Genomic DNA, 18,345 nt, shown 5'->3' with positions numbered 1-18,345 from the left:
TGATATTCATTATGCTCTTAGCAACATCACACACTAAGTAAGAAATGTTGGGGTTTCCACAGACTGGGCCACATATTGCGGTGATGTCATAGCAATAGTTTATGAATTCTGCTCATTATGTTTTGATGAATAAGAAATTAGAAAAAATTCAAACACCAAATGAACACAAAAGAACAAAAAGGATTAAACAGATCCTTTTTGGATCTGTTTAATCCAACAGGATCTGTTTGGATCTGTTTAGTTTAAAGAACTGACCCTTTAAACTAAGCCTTATTTAAGCTCATAAATCTTAGAGCATCTTATAGAAAGCATCTCTGTTTGCCATAGTTGTCTTTATTGCTCAATGATGATTTTTTTGAATAAAAACATGTTTTTGTTCCTGTTTTATTTTTGCATGTTTTCTACAAAATTGTTTTACAAAAATGAAAAGTGCTATAGAAACACATTTGAATAGAAAATGTATTTTGAATGATAAAAATAGCTTTAAACTGAATGTGGTGGATTTAGTCACCTTAGAGATTAGTTTACAATCCTCTTGCCACTTCATATTATAACACACATTTTAAATCATCTACAGTGGAGAAAAAAAACCTCAGGAGAACCCAGGCCCAACCAGGGGATTCCAGTTCCCTTGTGGCAAAAGCTGCTGCCTCTGCACAATGTTATATATATATATTATATACACACAATATTGACCAATACAATGTATACGAACATACCTGTGCTACTTTAGACTGGTTTTGGGATCCAGGGTCACATATTTGTATAAACGAAATTCCACAGGGCAATTGACTATACACTCTTATCAGTCCACATCATTTCTCAGAGAGTTGAAGCACTGATCCTTGTTGTTATGTTCTACCAATAGAGACCCACAATAAGCAATAGATTTCCCAAACTGTTTTTCCTAAGGTCATCACAAAGAAATGTTTCCATTGGACTGTGCACTTATTTACATTTACATTTATGCATTTGGCAGATGCTTTTATCCAAAGCGACTTACATTGCATTGTGTTATACTGTACATTTGTTTCTGACTATGTGCAATCCCCTGGGATCAAACCCATTGAGCCACAGGAGAGCATTTCCCAGGGTATTATTCTGGTTTGAATTTGAAATGGACTTTACAACTTATTATCTAATTTGTGCTCTTTGTTTTAGTGAGTGATCTGAGGATTGTTCTGCTGGGGAAGAGTTTATCAGAAAATTTAAGAATGATGAACTCTATTCTGGAAGTAGATCTGAGACAAAGTGAAGCTCCTTCAGATTGTTTTCTGAATCAAAGTGTGAGAATCAGTGGAACGGTGGAAAACAGACACATCGCAGTCATCAACAGTGCAAATCTGCTTCAGCTGAACCTCTTACACAATCAGATCACAGAAAGAGTGAAAGACTGTATGAGTTCGTCTGCTCCAGGACCTCATGTGTTCATACTTGTACTGCAGCATCATGACTTCAGTGAAGAGGACAGAAAGCAAGTGAAGAATGTGTTAAAAGAATTCAGTGATCAGGCCATAAAACGCACAATAGTGATGACTACTGATCAACAAACTCACAGCTCCATACCACCTTCTGTGATTATCAATGAATTCATCAATCATTTGACAAAGGAGTGTGGAGGAGGACATCTTCAGTTTGACGAAAGACAACCAGACTGGCGCTCTAAAGTTCTCAGAAGGGTAGATGATATACTCAAGAAGGAATGTGAAGAATTTCTCATCTGTGACATATATGAAGATGCAGAAGAAGGAACATCAGTGGATAAAAAGCAGAACAGACCTGAAAGTTCAGTAAATGAAGGCAATTCTGACCTTGAAAAGAGTGGAAATATTTTCAAGGTCAAGGAGAATCATAAAAGCAGAGGTGCTGTTCCAAGTAATCTTTTAAGTTTTAAGGATAAACAGCTGTTTTATCTTTACACATTTTGGCCACATGGCAAAACTTTAAGTAGTTCAACCCAAAAATGTCTGTCATCATTTACTCTCAACTCAACTCAACTTTTTATATATAGCGCTTTTTACAATTTTCATTGTTACAAAGCAGCTGTACATGAAACATATTGACTATAAGCAAATAGACATAGACACACACACACAGACGGACACACAGACAAGTACGCACACACACAGACACGCACGCACAGTGAAAGCACACATTAAAGATAAAGGAGAGAGAAGCACAGGTCAAATATTAAACAGACTATACATTCCTATATGCAATATTAATTAAGTAAAACTTTAAAATTATAAAGCAGCCCCCCCGGTCAGGCAAATAGTGCAAAACAGTATGCAAACGGTGGCGAGGAACCCAAAACTCTAATTGAGAAAAAAAACCTCAGGAGAACCCAGGCCCAACCAGGGGATTCCAGTTCCCCTCTGGCAAAAGCTGCTGCCTCTGCACAAGCTCCAGAGAGCTTGCACAACAAGGCTAAATAAAATAAATAAACTTAATAATAAAATAAATTATAGTTTAAGATTATCATTAATAATCTAATAGCATTTGAAATTTTGTGGTGAAGACATGTCAAGAGACCGCGTCCTTCTTTATCCAGCTCTATCATCTCAGCTCTTGTCAGGTCCCCACTTCCCATTCTCCGCTCTACCATCAGGTCAGGCCATGAACTGCATCCTGCTCGCTGTGGTAACCTTGGAACAATGAGACAAGACTGGCTGAGAGTAGAGTACTGTTCTGTACTCTTTGATGCAACAAGTACATCAGTTGTGTTTTTGGTTCCGGTTGATCTAACTAATGCAGCCTAAACCCTCTGAAGATTTATATTATGGAAGAGTAGTGTATGCAAGATTAAAAAGATGCGTCTTTAGTCTAGATTTAAACTGACAGAGTGTGTCTGCCTCCCGGACAGTGCAGGGAAGACTATTCCAAAGTTTAGGCGCTAGATAGGAAAAGGATCTACCACCTGCACTTGATTTTGAAATTCTAGGTATTACCAACTGACAGGACGCCTGAGAGCGTAATGCACGTGAAGGACTGTAATACAAAAGGAGTTCATTCAAGTACTGAGGAGCTAAACCATGTAAGGCTTTATAGGTAATAAGCAAGATTTTAAAGTTAACGCGATGCTTTATAGGTAACCAGTGCAAGGTTGACAGAACCGGGCTAATATGTTCATACTTTTTTGTACGTGTAAGAACTCGAGCTGCCGCGTTTTGGACCAATTGGAGTTTTTGTAATAAGCCTGCAGGGCAACCACCTAACAGTGCATTACAGTAGTCTAGTCTTGATGTCATGAATGCATGAATTAACTTCTCTGCATCTGACATTGACAGCATATGACGTAGTTTAGATATATTCTTAAGATGGAAAAACGCAATTTTACAGGTGTTGGCGACGTGGCTCTCAAATGACAGATTACTATCGAATAGAACGCCAAGATTCTTTGCTGACGACGAGGGTTTTATGGAACATCCGTCAATAGTTAAACAGTATTCTTGGTTGTTACTTATAGCAGTTTTCGGTCCAATAAGTAACACTTCCGTTTTGTCCGAGTTCAGTAATAAAAAGTTGTTACTCATCCAGTTTTTTATATCGACTATGCATTCCATTATTCGATGGAACTGCTGTGTTTCATGAGGCTTCGAGGAAATATAAAGTTGAGTATCATCAGCATAACAGTGAAAGCTAACTCCGTGTCGCTTTATTATATCTCCTAGAGGTAGCATGTATAATGCGAAGAGCAGAGGCCCTAAGACTGAGCCCTGTGGTACACCGTACTGGACTTGCGATTTGCGTGACACCTCATTGTTTATTGCTACAAATTGAAAACGGTCGGATAAATAAGATTTAAACCATTTCAAAGCTATTCCCTTAATGCCGACATAATTTTCGAGTCTATGTAGGAGTGTGCTGTGGTCAATGGTATCGAATGCAGCACTAAGGTCTAGCAGCACCAATAACGAGATACAACCTCGGTCAGACGCCAATAGCAGATCATTTGTAACTCTGATCAAAGCAGTCTCTGTACTGTGACATGCTCTAAATCCAGACTGGAATTCTTCATTGATGTCATTCCTTTGGAGGAAGGAGCATAATTGAGTTGAAACTACTTTTTCCAGAACTTTAGATATGAAAGGTAGATTCGATATAGGCCTGTAGTTCCTTAGTTCTCTAGGGTCGAGTTGGGGTTTTTTGACAAGGGGCCTTATAACAGCCACCTTATATGCTTTAGGCACATGTCCTAATGTCAGAGATGAGTTAATAATACCAAGAAGAGGATCTATAATTTCTGGGAGCATCTCTTTCAGTAGATTTGTAGGTATAGGGTCTAGTATGCATGTTGTTGATTTAGATGATCCAATATTTTTAGACAGCTCATCTTGATCTACGGAAGAAAATAATTGAAATTTCTCCTTAGGGGCGCTGTAGTTAGTTTGTTCAGCGGGTTTCACTTCTGATTGCATTGTTATAATTTTTTCTCTAATATCTTGGATTTTACTTGTGAAGTAGTTCATACTCTCACTCAAGACATTCCAAATTCATTAATTCTGCAGAAAAATAATTAGAAGAGAAGGCTGTTCAGTGCTAAGTTTTCTCTTGATTGAAAAAACAACCCTGTTTCCTTTTTGTTAAGTCAAATAACAACTTGTCAGAGGTGTCTTAATATTTCGCTTGAGACTTAAGATATCACACATAGTGTCATGATACGCAGGACAGAGATCCCAGGCACAGACAGATTGTTAGAAACAAATACTTAAAACAAAAACCCACGAGGGGGTAAAACAACAGTAACAGGGGAATCAAACACTCAGACTTGACAGGAACATAGTTGACTAAAGACCACACTTGACAACGACTAGAGCAGATAATTCCTTCAATAATGAATAGACGCAAAGCAAAACAAACCAGCACAAGAAAGAAAACACAAGGGCATAAAATAGGGAACCAAATCAAGAGGGGAACAGGTGAAGGGCATTAAATCATTAACAATCAAAAATGAGGAAACGAAAGGGAGGGGACAAAGATGAGATCAGAGAGGGCGCATGGTGTTGTGAATGTACTCAGAAGCAATAAAAGAATACAGAGGCACAAGGATTCATTGTAAACTCAATTTTTACTATAGTTTGAACTCTTATACATTCAGTACACACACACTTCTTCATTCTTTCTTGACCTCACTACAGATCTAATCTACATCTTCCTCTAGTGTTCATACCTTGAAATAACAATCATTTAAACACAACACATGGCATGCCAAAACAAACAATGCCATGTCCCTCTCCACACTAAACACATGGCTCTGTCATGATCCTGCCACAAGACTAAGAAAAGCATGACCAAAAGAGGCAGAACCATGACGCATCGGTTTTTTTTACTTTCTCTCCACTAAAGAAAGTGGCAGATTTGGAGTGATGTGAGGATGAGTAAATGATGAAAGAATTCTGCATCTTATTTACTTTATCTAGTTTTGTACATTACCATCGATTCATACTTCTAATTAATTTGCAGGTTTAGTATTGGTTAAACTGAGTCTACTTGCTCTTTACATTTTTTTAGGATCAGCTCCAGTTTCTGGAAAATCAAATCTGAATGTGGTGTTGTGTGGAAATGATGGACAAATGAAGGTCACAGTGTCTAAAATTCTAAGAGGGAAACCAAAAATGCATTTAGATCAGAGAGAGTCCAGTTCAGTGTGTGTGAAGAAAGAAGAGAAAGTTCATGGACGTCAGATCTGTGTTGTGGAGCTTCCAGCTCTGACTCAACTCTCGGATGAAGAGATGATACAAGAAACTTTCCACTGTCTGTCTCTATGTTATCCTGGAGTTAATGTGTTTCTCTTCATTCCTGTTGGTCCACTGAATTATGGAGAGAAAGCTGAAATAGAGAAGATCCAGAAGATATTTGGCTCTAGAGATCACTTTGTGATACTTTTCACAGCGAAGCTTGCTGTTGAAGGACCAGAGACAGATTTTGTAAAGTCATGGTCAGAACCTCTGAACAATCTCTGTGGAGGACGACACAAAGTGCTAAAGGAACATGGAAAATCCAAACAGATTCCAGATCTACTGGATTATATAGAGAACATGAAGACTGAACCATATTCACTTCAGATGTTCGTGAGAGCTCGAGAAATGAGATATGAAAAAAAACTCAAAAGAATGGAGAATGAAATCAAAGTGTTAAAAGAGAAGATTAAGGCAGACGGTGAGTGGATTTATTTTTTATTCGAAATCATTTTTTTAAATCATGCAAATATTACACCTTTTTATGGTTGATATCATATATACCAGGGGGCTGTTGAATGCTTCAATCTGATTGGTTGAAAACGTTCTATGGGTATGCATTAACTTTCGGTAAATGAACACCTATGAAGGTGTTCCAGGTCTGCTGACCGCATTACAGTTCCATATCAAGTTTAAACAACAGAGGTTATAGTGACGCCTACAGGCCATCACCGCACGCTGCACCCTGCTCTTGATCTGAAGTTTATAATCTCAAACTTTACTGTTAATGGAAACGTGTGCGGTTTTGTTTCAATAAACATAGCATTTAAAAAACAAGAAAAACATGTACTGAAATCGAATAAATCAAATAACTAAATAGAAAAACTAAATGCATTAATAAACACTGATAGCCTACTGGTTCGTTTTCATCTTCATGCTGCTTATAACTGATAATAAATATATTTTGATAGACCTACTCTTTCAAAAGTTTGCGTGATTTTTTTACTGCTGAACATAGAAACAATACAAAGAATAAATCATTTATTATTTTTAAATGAATTTTCTGTCACATTTCCGCAAAACACGCAGGTGTGCGTGCGGTCTCGAAATGAGATGCGCAAGAAAGAAGTCCTACCAGCTTATTACACGGCTACTTGCCACATGAGAAAAAAACGACATAAAATGTAAATTTGAAATATTTGATCAGCTCATTTTTACTGAATGCACACCTTCCGTGAGGAAAAGCCATTTAGTTTGGGTTTTAAGGTAAGACGACATGCAAATGTCACGAACATTCAATTTGGTTGAATAATTTGTAAATATAATGTCATATATGTGATTAAAAGACATATTGATATTTAATTTGTGTAATATTAAACTGTACCTGTCAAAATGATTTACTGCATCCGGGTTACCGTGTGTTATTAGTATTGAGCGGTTGTTATCTGGGAATAATGAACCTGCAAATGTCGCGACTGGCCAATCAGAATCAAGCATTCCAACGAGCCGTGTAATAAAATATGCTAACATAATTCTAAAGCATATAAAGATCATTTGGATATGGAATATGTTTACCTGGTTATCTGTCTGCTGCGCTGTGTTCAAACTGGATGTATTGCTTTTGGAAGGGCCATTATATTAAAGGATTGTTCCAAACCAAAGTGGTAAAATCTGGTCATTTCAAAGGGCCCTCTCTAAATGAAAGATTTTGGATTAGTCTTTTCTTTCCCGTGATTCTTTGCACAGATTATTTGTGTAACAATGGTGCCTCATAATAAGATGTAGAAGAGCAATCTTTAAAGCTCTCACTCTGGAGGGTAAACCTTCGAGGGGATTAGGGCGCATAAAGATGAGCCCAGCCCTTGGGAATGGAACACAGGGCTATTCGTTTTCAATTGCCTGTCTGCTTGACTCTGCCTGTGTCTCAATCAGCTCCCTTGCTCCCGAGTTGGTGAATCAGTATATGAAGTACACAGGTTCGGGCACTGGTAAGGACTCAGGCTCACTTCTCATTGGGACATCGTTCACTTATTTTCCTGTGAAGTGACTGCTTAAGCGCTTTGTTATACTTCACAACTGGTATTAATCAACAACCAGCAAAACAGACATCTCTCTGACTTAATTTTTTAAATACTGGTTGAAGTACATATGAGAAACACTGTCATTCCCTTTCTGTCGGACTCTCGACGTTGTGCCGAACCGACAGATGGGGTTCGTCTTGAGAACCTATCAACTTCGACTAGACTTAGAAAAGGCCAATGAAATTGGCTAATGAAATTTGCATGCCGGACTTTGCCCCCCGTATATCCAGGTATAAAAGGGAGAAGGCGTGCTGCATTCATTCACCTTTTCTTGTTCGGAGCCTTCACTTGTATGATTGACTTCGAGACTTCAAAACTCTACGCTGAATTACTGCTGGAATCTTACGACGTGGTGCAGCAGACTGTTGGGTGCCGTGTGCAAAGGGCACGCAGTGTCGTGTCGATGGATGGGCCCCCGTCTGCGTTGGCATATCAACTGCCTGGAGTTGTTGGCTGTGCTGCTTGCACTAAAGAGGACGCAACCTCTCGTGCAGGACAAGCACATGCTGGTCCAGTCGGACAGCACAACTACCGTGGCGTATATTACCATCAGGGTGGCGTTCGCTCACGACGGTTACCACAACTCGCCCAATGCCTCCTCCTGTGGAGTCAACAGGTGACGAAGTCCCTGCGAGCCACACACATCCTGGGCGACCTGAACCAGATAGCCGATGCGCTCTCTCGTCAGTCGACGCCTCGCGGAGAGTGGCGACTCCACGGCCCGCGCAGTCCATCTCATTGGGTGCAGTTCGGGCAGGCTCAGGTAGACATGTTTGCCTCCCTGGACACCACCCATTGCCCACTATGGTACTCCCTGTCTGAGGCCCCCCTCTGCACGGATGCCCTAGTGCACAGCTGGCCACGGGACAAGCAGAAGTACGCCTTCCCCCCAGTGAGCCTCATTGCTCAAGGTCCTGTGCAAGGTCAGGGAAGAGGAGCATCAAGTGCTATGAGTTGCGCCATACTGGCCCAACCGGACTTCATTCTCAGAGCTAATGCTCCTGACGACAGCTCCCTCTGGCCGATCCCCCTGAAGAAGGACCTTCTTTCGCAGGGGAAGGGCACGTTGTGGCATCCGAGCCAGAACCCTGGAACCTCCATGTCTGGCTCCTGGATGGAATGAGGAGATCCTGAGTGTCCTCCAGAGGCCCCCCATTCAAGCCCCTGGGAGATGCCGCTCTTTCTCTTATGATGAAGATGGCTCCCCTGGTGGCGCTAGCCTCCGTCAAGAGGGCAAGGGATCTACAAGCATTCTCCGTGTCCACTGATTGCCTAGAGTTCGGGCCTGGAGACTCTCACGTTTTCCTTAGACCCCAGCCCGGCTACGTGCCCAAAGTTCCCACCACTCCCCTTCGGGACCAGGAGGTGAACTTGCAGGCGCTCCCCACTGGGGAGGAAGACTCTGTGTTGTGTCCAGTACACGCGCTGCACCTCTACTTGGACCGCACGCAGAGCTTTAGGAGCTCTCAGCAGTTCTTTGTCTGTTTTGGAGATCAGCAAAAGGGGAGGGCTGTCTCCAAACAGAGATTGGCGCACTGGATCGTGGAAGCCGTCGCTGTGGCGTATCGATCCCAGGCCGCCCGTGCCCGCTGGCAGTAAGGGCACACTGCACCCAGGGTGTAGCCTCCTCGTGGGCACTGGCTCAGGGCGCCTCTCTGGCAGACATCTGCAGAGCTGCGTGTTGGGCTACGCCCAATACCTTCGCGAAGTTCTACAGCCTCTTCGTGGAGCCGGTCTTGAACCAACAGGTGAGACCGGCGACTGCTAGTGGTATGCCTGCGAAAGCGTTTTTTCCCCTCCTAGGTGGGTCAGTGTGCTATTTCCTTCTTCCCCCACAGGGCGAAGAATAGGCATTCCATCCATCACTAAGCACTAAGCACCGCCTGGTGGCGGGCTGGGCAGAGCAGCCCTGCCTCTTTAGACCGGGCATCAGCGGAGTTATCTAGTGTATAGCTGTCTTATGTACAGCTGCTTTGTAACAATGAAAATTGTAAAAAGCGCTATATAAATAAAGTTGAGTGAGTGAGCTCTAACCTGACCTAGTGCCCCACACGAAGTAAATCCCCGAGCAGGGCAGTTCCGTCTGATGTATCCTCATGATCTGGTTCCCATCTTGGTAACCCATGACCTCCCCTAGGTGGGCCTCCACCTCGGGGTACGCCCTTCAGTCCGCACATTCCTCCCATGAGTTCTCCCCTGCCGGCGAGACCATGTTGGTGACTCCACTAAACTCCTCCCTACGGTAGGAAGTGGTCTCCTTAGCGCGTTTCCTCAGTGAGGAAATAGCGCTTGCCCAGTGGCCTTTATAGTGCCGAGTGGCTTCTCGCCGTTAGAGAAACAAGGCCTCCATCCGTGATGCCGGTGGCATGGGTTTCCTACCTTTATAAAGCTCTGGGACCCCCTAATTTCACGCTAGCGCTCACGTCTGACACACCCAGGCCAGTCAGCATCGCTTCGCCATGGCGTTTTTGATAGGAACCCCATCTGTCGGTTCGACACAACGTCGAGAGACCAACAGAAAGGGAACGTCGTGGTTACGTATGTAATCTCTGTTCCCTGATGGAGGGAAGGAGACGTTGTGACCTTCATGCCACAACGCTTGTTACCCGCTGCAGCAGTAGAGAGAGGCTCTCAGGCTCCTCAGCCCAAAGGTGAATGAATGCAGCATGCCTTCTCCCTTTAATACCCGGATATCCGGGGCGGACGGCATGCAAATTTCATTCGACAATTTCATTGGCCTTTTCAAAGCTAGTCAGAAGATGATAGGTTCTCAAGACGAACCCCATCTGTCGGTTCGACACAACATCTCCTTCCCTCCATCAGGGAACAGAGGTTACATCCGTACCAAGACATTTTACTTTCAGGTGCTAATTAATACATTAACTAACAAACATGCACTAGTTAACCTGGGCAGTTTTAACACATGAATCCTCATGACTCCAGTATTGCCTAAGGTTAGCCCTTTCACGGCCATGGCCAGGGTGTGATAATTAGTGAGGTCTGTGGTGGGGTGTCAATAATTATACCTAATATTAACAATAAATGCTATAAATAATTCAACTTTAATAAATATAATGAATAGTAAAGTTAACAAATGATAAATTTATACATATAAAGGGCTTGATACTGTGGCTAGTGGTTTTCCAAATTAACTACTGTAACTGGTCCTACTCAATCCAAGCGGGTCTCTGTCATGGTTCCCCTCTGTTTCTCCCCGTGTTTCCCCCAAGGACTGCACTTCCCACGATCCCTCATGCTCACGCACCTGTGTCTCGTCTCCAATTCACACACCTGAAAGCCATCAGTCTCATCACCTCTGGACTATTTATACACATCCTGCTCCTTTGTTCAGTGTCCGGTATTAAGTAAATGTGTTCCCGTGCTTTCTGTTCTAAATAAATATTTCTTTAGGAATACTGCGTGTCGTACCTGTTGGATTTATCCACTACCTGCAACACATTACAGTCTCAAACCAGCGTCTGTCCAGTATGGGAGACTTGCACTCTAACGAGGAGGCTAAGCGTCTGTTGCTAGAGCACCTCTTGAAATCGGGGAGTCTCTTTCTCGCTGGTCTCTGTTACACTAGCCAACCGGCATTTTCACTGTTAACAATTTTGTTTTTGGGAAATGATTTTATATGATTAAGTTGACAATGGCATGCTGTGAGATCATGCGTCAAAAAACATGCCCAAAATAAAAACGAAGCCGTTGCCATATGCAACTCCCCACTTATTGTCAAGGGTTACCAACTTGTACCATACATTTATTTTTAAACCCCTGTTTTCAAACATTTACTTTTGCTGCCTGTTCGATATGATTCGTGATGTGAAAATGTAGAAGGGTTAGTTTGGCGAAAGGCGGATTCAAACTTGGTTGATAGTGTCAAAACCAATATTAGCCCGTGTTTACACTTAACTTTTTTGAGAAGAAAATGTTGACAAAGGCACTTTTTTAGTAAAAAAAACTGCTGGCAGCGTTTGGTTACAAACAGCAGCCGAACGCCATGACTTCGTCGTCAGTGTCTGTGCACGAAGGCAGCCCAGAGAAACAGATAGCGGAAGTCTACTTGAATTATAAACAGAGAGCGTCTTTGCAGTAACTAATCACATATTTAAAAACTATAATATTAATTTCTGGCTAGGAATGCAATCAGAAGTTGCTGAAAGTGAAAATTAAACTTACATTTATACAAAACTATGCTCCAACGGGCGTTTCGGCCGCCATTTTAATTTTTCGAGCTTGAGCCTTCTCGACCAATCACGTTTCTCGCATGTTGTTATGGAAACGCCAGGTCTCTGTCATTGGTTAGCTGTGAAAATGGAGCTTGACGTAGGGCGTTTTATTCAGAAAAGTTGAACTTTTCTCAACCTCAGAAGACGCTCTGAGCTGCAGAAAAAGACGCCGGAGCTGGCGTTTAAAAAAGCGCTCAGGACGTTTTTGAAAACAGGGTTTACTCCACAGGATTATAATGTAAAACAGATGCTAGCAGCTTCAAAAAAGAAGTCAAGTGTGAACACGGGCTTACTTAACACACGTCTCACTCACTGCACCACTGAAGCTGCTGGTAAAGTTGTGTCATTTTTGTGACATTTTTTGTGCTTCTGACGCCCATGATCCAAATTATTGCCAGTTGTTATTTTTTAAAGGACACATCTTTATTACAAAAATTCAACTTAAATTCTGGACCTGTTAACAATTGACATTGAGGGGTGGGTCGTTCGAACCACCCGAACCCTCCCTGGCTATACTGGCCTGATATAGCCTACCACAGTATATCAAGTATATATTTTTTAAGGATTGAAAGAGTAGAAAAGAGTCAGAAGTCAGAACTGATTGGTCAGGTGCTGAGGGAAGAGATGTGTTTCTGACGATGCTTAAAGATGGCTACAGAATCTGCTGATCTTGTAGCAGTGGGCAGATCATTCAACAAATATGGAACCGATGCAGAGAAGATGCGTGAGAGTGATTTTTTACCTTTTTGGGATGGCACTACAAGACGGGAGCCAATGTAACTTAGTGAAGAGAGGAGTGACGTGTGCTCTCTTGGGCTCTCTTGCCGCTGCATTCTGGATCATCTGTAAAGGTTTGGTCGTGCAAGCTGGAAGTCCAGCTAATAGCACATTGCAGTAGTCCAGTCTGGACAGAACAAGAGCCTGGACTAGGACTTGTGTAGCATGCTTGGACAGGAAATGTCTGTGACCATAATCAGTGCACTGGAAGGATTTTGCGAATGAGACAGCCCTTAAAATGGCTGACTGCCTGATCTGTTCCCTGACTACTGAATTGAGCTGATTGAGCCATGTGTTACAATTTAAAATTGGAAACATCACATATTAGGGAAAGGCTCAAAAATAAAACCCATGTCATCATTATGGCATCGGGTGCTCATTAACCTTTTTCCTCTAAGACTTAAGTAAGTACATTGCTGTCAATACATTTTTATTTGATTTGCAAATTTGGTGTTGAGTTTAAATTTTAAATATAAAAGCAGATACTGCCAATAAATCTTAACCTGTATTGCGTCTGAATATTTCTTTAATAAATGAACTATTATAATGTTATTTTCAGGTGCTGAAGATGACCAGGAGTGTTTGAGAATTGTATTGATGGGAAAGACAGGAAATGGAAAGAGTGCAACAGGAAACACAATCCTAGGGGAAAACCTATTTGAGAGCAAATCAAGGTCAAAGTCAGTGACGAGTGTTTGTGAGAAAGAAGTTTGTGAAGTTGATGGTGGATCAGTAGCTGTTGTTGATACTCCAGGACTGTTTGACACAACACTGCCAAATGAACAAGTGATTGATGAAATAGTGAAATGTGTGTCACTGTCATCACCTGGACCTCATGCCTTCATCATTGTGTTGAGTGTCGGAAGATTCACTCGAGAGGAGTCAGATGCTGTAGATCTGATAAAGAAGATATTTGGTACAAAAGCTGCACAGTTCACAATTGCTCTCTTCACTAGAGGAGATGATCTTCAGGGTGAATCTATAGAAGACTTTGTGAAGGACGGTTCTGCAGAACTGAAGAAACTGATCAGAGACTGTGGAAACAGATTCCTGGTGTTTAATAACAGAGAAACACAAGACAGAACTCAAGTGACTCGACTGATAAACATGATAGAAGAGATGAAAACAACAAATCAGGGTCAATATTTCACTAACAGCATGTTTGAAGAGGCAGAGATGAGCATTAAAAAGAGAATGGAGGAAATACTGAAAGAGAAAGAGAGAGAAATTCAGACTCAGAAAGAGAAATTAAAGGCCAAACATGAGATGGAGAAAGAGAACATGATGAAGAGATTAGAGGAAGAGAAGAGAAGAGCAGACGAGGAAAGAATTCAGATGGAGAAAAACTTCAGAGAACAGAAGGAAACTCTGAGAAAAGAGTTTGAAGAGAAAGAGAAAACAGAACAACAGAAACGAGATCTTGAGAAACAGAAACAAATAGAGGAAGAAAGACAACAAAGAGCTGAACATCTTCAGAAGATAGAAGAGATGAAGAGAGAGACTGAACATCAGAGATCACTTTATGAACAACAGCAGAGAGAGAGAGAAGAGGAGGATAGAAAGAGAGAAGAGAAATACAGACACGATCAAGAGAAGATCAAACAAGAACAAGAACAGATTATAACACAATTACAAAAGAGACAAGAAGAAGAGATTAGAAAGAGAGAATCTGAGGAGCAAAAGAGACATGAAGAAGAAGAGAGACAGAGAGAAGAATGGAGGAGAAGAATAAAAGAAGCTGAAAATGAGAGAAAAGAGACTCAAGAGGAAATTAAACGACAAGAGAGAGAATGGGAGGAAGACAAGAAACGACAGATGAGAGAACGAGAGGAAGTTGAGAGAAAGAGAAGAGAGAAACATGAAGAACAACTGAGAGAAAAACAAGAAGAACTGGAGAAAATGAGACAGAAGATTGAGAAAGAGAGAGAAGAAGAGAGACGACAGAGAGATGAAGAGAGAGAGAAACTGAGACGAGAGAAAGAAGAGAAAGAGAGAGAGTATGAAGAGAAGAAAAATGAAATGATGAAACATTATGAGCAGCTGGAGAGAAAGAGAACAGAGACGTGGGAGAGAAAACAACGAGAAGATGATGAGAGAAGAGAAGAAGAGAGAAAGAGATGGGAGAAAATGATAGAAGATCTTAAACAAGAGCAGGTGAAGGAGAGGATGACAAGAGAAACCCAAGAGAGAGAGAGAAAAGAAAGAGAAGAGAAAGAGAGAGAAGAAATAAAGGAGGAGCATGAGCGGAGAATAAAAGAGATGAAGAAGAAACATGAAGATGAAGCCAGAAAACAAGCAGAAGAGTTGAATGAGTTCAGAGAGAGAAAAGAACGACAGATTCAAGATCTCAAACAGATGCTGGAAGAACGTCAGAAACATCAAGAATTACTGGAGGAGTTCTATCAACTCTTAAATAACGAAGAGAATATAGACATAGAAAAGCTGAAAAAAAAGGTTGAAGAATTAAAAAAGAAATCAAGCTGTGTCATTCTGTAACATCATTAATGTTGAATAGTAAACAGTAAGTGGAATCAAAACAATATAGATTTGTTTTTACTTTTATAGATTTATTTTAAAGTCAGCATACTGGAATATTACTGTGTTTATAAGGGCATCTTTCAATTTATAGCATTTGATTTAGAACCTGGTGCCTTTACTTTAATCAGCCTACAAAGGCAAAGCACAGTAACTACACATTTACTCAAAATTGAGTTAAAGAGTAAATATTTTGTGATTTTTAAGGTCTTACTTTGCTTTATGGAGTGTTGAACATTTACATGTATTCATTTGGCAGACACTTTTATTCAAAGCATATAAACATTTTGTCAACACACTAAACAGTAGCGTTAGTTTACAAGGCCATGCTACTAGAGGATTAAAGCTGGAGTAAGCAAAGGAGAGTGAACAACATTTTTGTTTTTGTTTTCTTTAAGACACAACACAGACAGTTATTGGTTAGCAAAGTTAATGTGGAACAGGTGTTTTTTGAGCAGTTTTTTGAAAGTTGTGAAGGATGCTGCAGTTCAGGTGGAGGCTGGCAGTTCATTCCACCACAAGGGAACACAATGAGTACACACACGGTGTAAAAACACTTTCATTTTCTAATAGTCAGTTATTCTTACCTTCTTCTTGACTGACTCAAATGATTCATTCGGCGATTCATCTGTCTAATCCCCTCCTTTCTGTCAGTCTAGTCTGCTGTTATTGGTCTACCGCGTGTAATGTTGCAATGGAACGTAGGCGGGCATTACACCGAGTGACGCAAATCTGACCCGGAGCTGAAATGAGAATGACAGACGACTTGTTTGCATGATTCAGAATCGACTCCTTTTTTTTCCAAGCCAATAACTTTGTTATTCGTTCACTTTCGGCTTCACAACTTGGCAGACTGCTTACATTCACACAAAGCAACATTATACACTGCAAGGACATTGTAATATTTACTCTTTAAAGCTTGAAATGGGCTTTGTGACATCTGTTTTTTTACCAGTCTCCTGGTTCAATCTTGTGTTAAAATTGCAGGAACTACAAAAGTAATTATTGAAGTAAAACTTTAAAGGCATTTTTCTTAGTTACAGTTTTTGTGTAGTTACTGCACTTTGCATTAGTAGGGCAGATTATTGATAAATGTTAATTCATTATCAGTTCCACATCAAGGAAAAGTGGCTTGGTCAGATTATAATTGATCCTTGTAAAGTATCTCATGTAATCTAACTAAATGATCCCAAGAATGAATAAAATGTCAATAAAACAGTTGATATATTGATATTGATGTTTATATTACACTGTTAAAAAAATGTAATTTTATAGGTAATGGTCTGTATTATTTTACAGAATTTTTCCTTTTTTCCATTAAAAAGTTAATGGCTGTTATTTTACGGATTTTTGCTGTATTAAAAAAATACTACTTATTAAATTATGGTTAATTTCCTGTAATTTTAAATTACAGAAATATTAGTTTTTTTCAAAGCAATTTATAGTATTTTTACAGTTCCCAAAATGTAATGAAGTAATAATTTACGGATTTCCTCTGTAAAAAAAACATGTAAAATTGTAACTGCTTTGTCATTAAATGCAGTTGAAGGTCATTATATATTTAGGGTATTTTAGAGGTCAACTGGTAATTCTACAGACACAAATGTAATTTATTTTGACATTTATTTTTGTTCTCACCTAAACAACATACAACTTTGCATTTTGACAGCTTAAATATAGTAAACTGTAGTAAAACTGCTAGATCCTATTACGTTTTTGAAACTTTGCCTAACATATTAAATATTAAAATAAAGTATTTACGTGTGCAACGGTTATCAATTCACTATAGCTAATACAACATACAGTATTTTAACAATTTGTAATCATTTCTGTAATATATTACAGTACGGCAGTATTTGTAATTTAAACAACAATATTGTAATTAATCTGCAATGAAACTTATAACTCTCCTTTCGGGCATATATATTTTAATTGCGTAAGACTTCCATCATCCAATCAGAGGCTGCAAATTTAAATTTGGCGCACTTGCGTCCTAACGGCTGTGAGTGGCGGTACTAGTGCGAGCAGCAGAGCCAGAGCGGGAGTTTTCAAACTCCAGTGGATTCCTATGGTAACCAGGCAGGCACCGCGGGAAACATGTCTGAGAACAGCAGTGAACAGTAGCGTGCGAGTGACAGTGAAGAAATTTCTTCCGCTCCGATGTAAATATATGACATGTAGGCTACATATAAAGCGCCAATACTTTTGAAACTGTGAGGAAAACAACGCGCCTTTAGCGCCTGCTTCACTATACTCGTCTCACCATGTCAGTCAGAGCAACCGACCGCCGGATGAGGTAAGCGTTTTATAACACATTTAAACCATTATTTTATTATTTCATGTCTTGTGCTGCACTTTTTGTCTTAAAGCTAATTGTTAGCACTCTTCTGATAAACCTGGAGGCCTAACGTTACTGTAATGTTAGCTATGGTTAGCTAAGGAGTAAGGTTAACGTTAGTACATATAATACAGTAATTTGTGTTCTCAAGATAAAAGTTGTTTTTCAGAGACGTTTTTATGAACGTTTTTGGTTATAGATGATTTTTACACCTGTAGGTAAAGTTACACTGCAAAAAATGACATTCTTGCTAAGTGACAACAAATCTCACCCCTTGGCAGATTTTTTTTGCCTGTTTTTACCATAAACTTATAATTCTTATATAATTTTACATAAAACAAAACTATGGCCCGGTTTCATTTTGTCTTAGTTAGATAAGGCTATTTAAGTTACTTTTATTAAAATGCAACAGAAAAAACATTACTGATGTGCATCTTAAAACAAAACAATGGCACTGATATAGAATCAGAATCAGAATCAGAATCAGAAGAGCTTTATTGCCAAGTGTGCTTGCACACACAAGGAATTTTCTTTGGTGTTGGAAGCTTCTAGTACAGACATTTAACACAATGACAATACAATATAATACGATTTACAGTCTAAAAGATTCTAAATTGTGCATATATAAAATAAAGACTATTTTACAGAAAATGGGGGATAATAACATATAAGAGACATTGTACCGGGTAGTATATAGTAGAATA

At 40.1% G+C, this 18,345-nt stretch overlaps 1 protein-coding gene across 2 annotated transcripts; it reads left to right on the top strand.

Annotated features, from left to right (window-relative positions):
• The first annotated feature begins 1,147 nt into the window (after positions 1 to 1,147).
• On the top strand, positions 1,148 to 16,633 carry LOC130550842 (GTPase IMAP family member 8-like). 2 transcript variants are annotated; one of them, XM_057328351.1, is made up of 4 exons: positions 1,148 to 1,863; positions 5,512 to 6,159; positions 13,328 to 15,289; positions 15,958 to 16,631. In XM_057328351.1, the coding sequence occupies exons 1-3, from the start codon at positions 1,215 to 1,217 to the stop codon at positions 15,262 to 15,264; spliced, it is 3,234 nt and encodes a 1,077-aa protein (XP_057184334.1). In that variant the 5' UTR covers positions 1,148 to 1,214; the 3' UTR covers positions 15,265 to 15,289; positions 15,958 to 16,631. The 2 variants fall into 2 exon arrangements, with proteins under 2 accessions (XP_057184334.1, XP_057184333.1); XM_057328350.1 differs by having other exon boundaries at positions 13,328 to 16,633.
• The last annotated feature ends 1,712 nt before the right edge of the window (positions 16,634 to 18,345 follow it).

Source organism: Triplophysa rosa, unplaced genomic scaffold (genome assembly GCF_024868665.1).
Source record: "Triplophysa rosa unplaced genomic scaffold, Trosa_1v2 scaffold445, whole genome shotgun sequence".
Taxonomy (NCBI): domain Eukaryota; kingdom Metazoa; phylum Chordata; class Actinopteri; order Cypriniformes; family Nemacheilidae; genus Triplophysa; species Triplophysa rosa.
The sequence above is the reverse complement of the archived record's forward strand: the minus strand, read 5'-3'. Positions and strand labels throughout refer to the sequence as shown.